This window comes from Suricata suricatta, chromosome 9 (assembly GCF_006229205.1).
Source record: "Suricata suricatta isolate VVHF042 chromosome 9, meerkat_22Aug2017_6uvM2_HiC, whole genome shotgun sequence".
Lineage (NCBI taxonomy): Eukaryota > Metazoa > Chordata > Mammalia > Carnivora > Herpestidae > Suricata > Suricata suricatta.
The window spans coordinates 137,547,731-137,549,601 of record NC_043708.1 but is presented as its reverse complement, the minus strand read 5'-3'; the positions used below and the strand labels follow the sequence as shown (position 1 = coordinate 137,549,601).

The window sequence follows — 1,871 nt, the reverse complement described above, 5'->3', positions numbered from 1 at the left end:
GGCCTGAACCCACGAACTCGGACGCTCCCCTGCACTGAGCCGCCCAGGCGCCCCCTGTATTGCAGAGTTTAGAGTTGCTAGGGGAGTAAACCTTAAAGGTCCCATCACAAGAAAACACTCCTGTTCTGTCACTATGCAGAGCTAACTACCCTTACGGTGGTGACTATATCACGACATTTACAAATAGAGACTTGTTCAGTTGTCCACTTGAAACTAATATGTCACTTGTAGCTCAGTTAAAAAGACGGAAAACAGAAAAGAAAATGAGCAAAGGCGAGGAAGAGACACGTCACCCACAGAGACACACGGGACCAATCGGCTCACGGGAATGCGCAGCAGGACCAGCCGTCGGGAAAGCTCTCTCCGATGCACACCTGCCGGCGCGACTCTGAAGTGACCGCACCGAGTCGGGGGACAGGTGGAGAAGCCGGGCCACGCTCTCACACGCCGCTGGCGGGCACGTCAGACGGGGCGCCCCCTCCGGACAGCGGTTTGACGCTGTCATGAAACCGAACCGCCGCCGCCCCGGTGAGCGGGCAGCCGCGCTCCCGCCCGCTCACCCCGGAGACGTGAAACCCCTGGCTCCGGACAGCCTTCCCGTGCACGCTGCGGTAGCTGCGCTCAGAAGGCCCCGACTCGGAAACAAGCCAGGTGCCCGCACCACGGAACACAGGGACCGACCACCGGCAGGTGCCACAACTCAGCTAAGTCTCCGGAGAATCCCACTGCGCGGGAACGGCCGAGCCGGAGAGGGCTACACGCGGCTTGGTTCTAGTTCGGCAACATCCTTGCAATGACAAATTATAAACTGGAAGACGTCTGGTGGCGGCCGGGGTGGAGGCGGGGCTGGGGGCCGGGCACCTGAGGGGGCGGGAAGGGCCTCTGCGGTGACCTCAGCGCCAGTACCCCGGCCGTGACACCGTGCCGCAGTTTCCTAGGACGTGGGCAGCGGGGGTCCTGGGTGAAGGGTGCGAGAGAACTCTATCCTTTCTCACAACTACACGTGAACCGATAACCACCTCCACAGTCAGCAGTTCCGCTGGCAAGAGCCCCCTCCCGCACCGGCCCGAGGAGCCCCGGAGACCCCGCACTCACCCGAAGCCCCAGCCGTCCACCGCGCTCGTGAACACCACGTTGCCCTGGTCCGGAGAGAAGTAGAGCTGAGAGTCGTCCGCGTGCTCCAGGCCGGCGCTCCAGTCGTACACCTGCTCTCCTTGCTCCGGGTTCGGCTTCGCTTGCGGTTCGCTCGCTCTCTCTGCTCTTTCTTCCAGGACTTTACAAGTGAAGAGAGTCCCCGTGAGGGCATTGATCTAGGGGAGAGGGGAAGCGGCACAACGTCACTCGGAGGCCCCGCACCGCCAGGGTCAGGAGCCCCAGTGAGCTCGGCCCCAGGAAGCACCCACGGGGGGGGGGGGGGGGCGCGCCAGGATGAACTCCCCCCAAACCCGCGGACTGAACCTGACGGCTTCCGAGGTCACTTCTGCGACTCGGAATGTGGCGCCAGCACCAGGGGGTGGGGCCTGCGCACGTCTTCAGCGCCGGGCCTGCGTCACCAGGGACTCAGGACCCGAGATCCCCGTTAGCAGGCTGAGCCCCGCCCCCTCGCCAGTCCTCACATCCGGACTTCCCTCCACCCTCGCCAGGCCCCTTCCCGGCCAATCCTCGAGTCTTTCACCCCGACGTCACCTTATTTCCTGCCGCAGACAGAGAACGAACATTTTATTCGGAAACCCTGCAGGTTACCCTATTCCGACCTGCCCGCCCGTTTACGTCTGCCCACGCCGCTGGCCGGGGCCACCCCAGCCGGCCCTCCGGGCGCCGGACCCCCTGGCCCGCTCCTCCGCGCCGCTCGGCTTGGATCGGCTCCTCCC

General features: G+C 64.1%; 1 protein-coding gene across 3 annotated transcripts in view; it reads right to left on the bottom strand.

Moving 5' to 3' along the window:
• EFL1 (elongation factor like GTPase 1) overlaps nt 1–1,871 on the bottom strand; it is an 84,243-nt gene that overhangs the window by 70,604 nt on the left and 11,768 nt on the right. For all 3 annotated transcript variants that reach the window (XM_029950543.1, XM_029950542.1, XM_029950544.1), the window contains one exon: nt 1,096–1,310. In XM_029950543.1, coding sequence (XP_029806403.1) covers nt 1,096–1,310 — 215 coding nt within the window. The remainder of the gene's footprint in view (nt 1–1,095; nt 1,311–1,871) is intronic.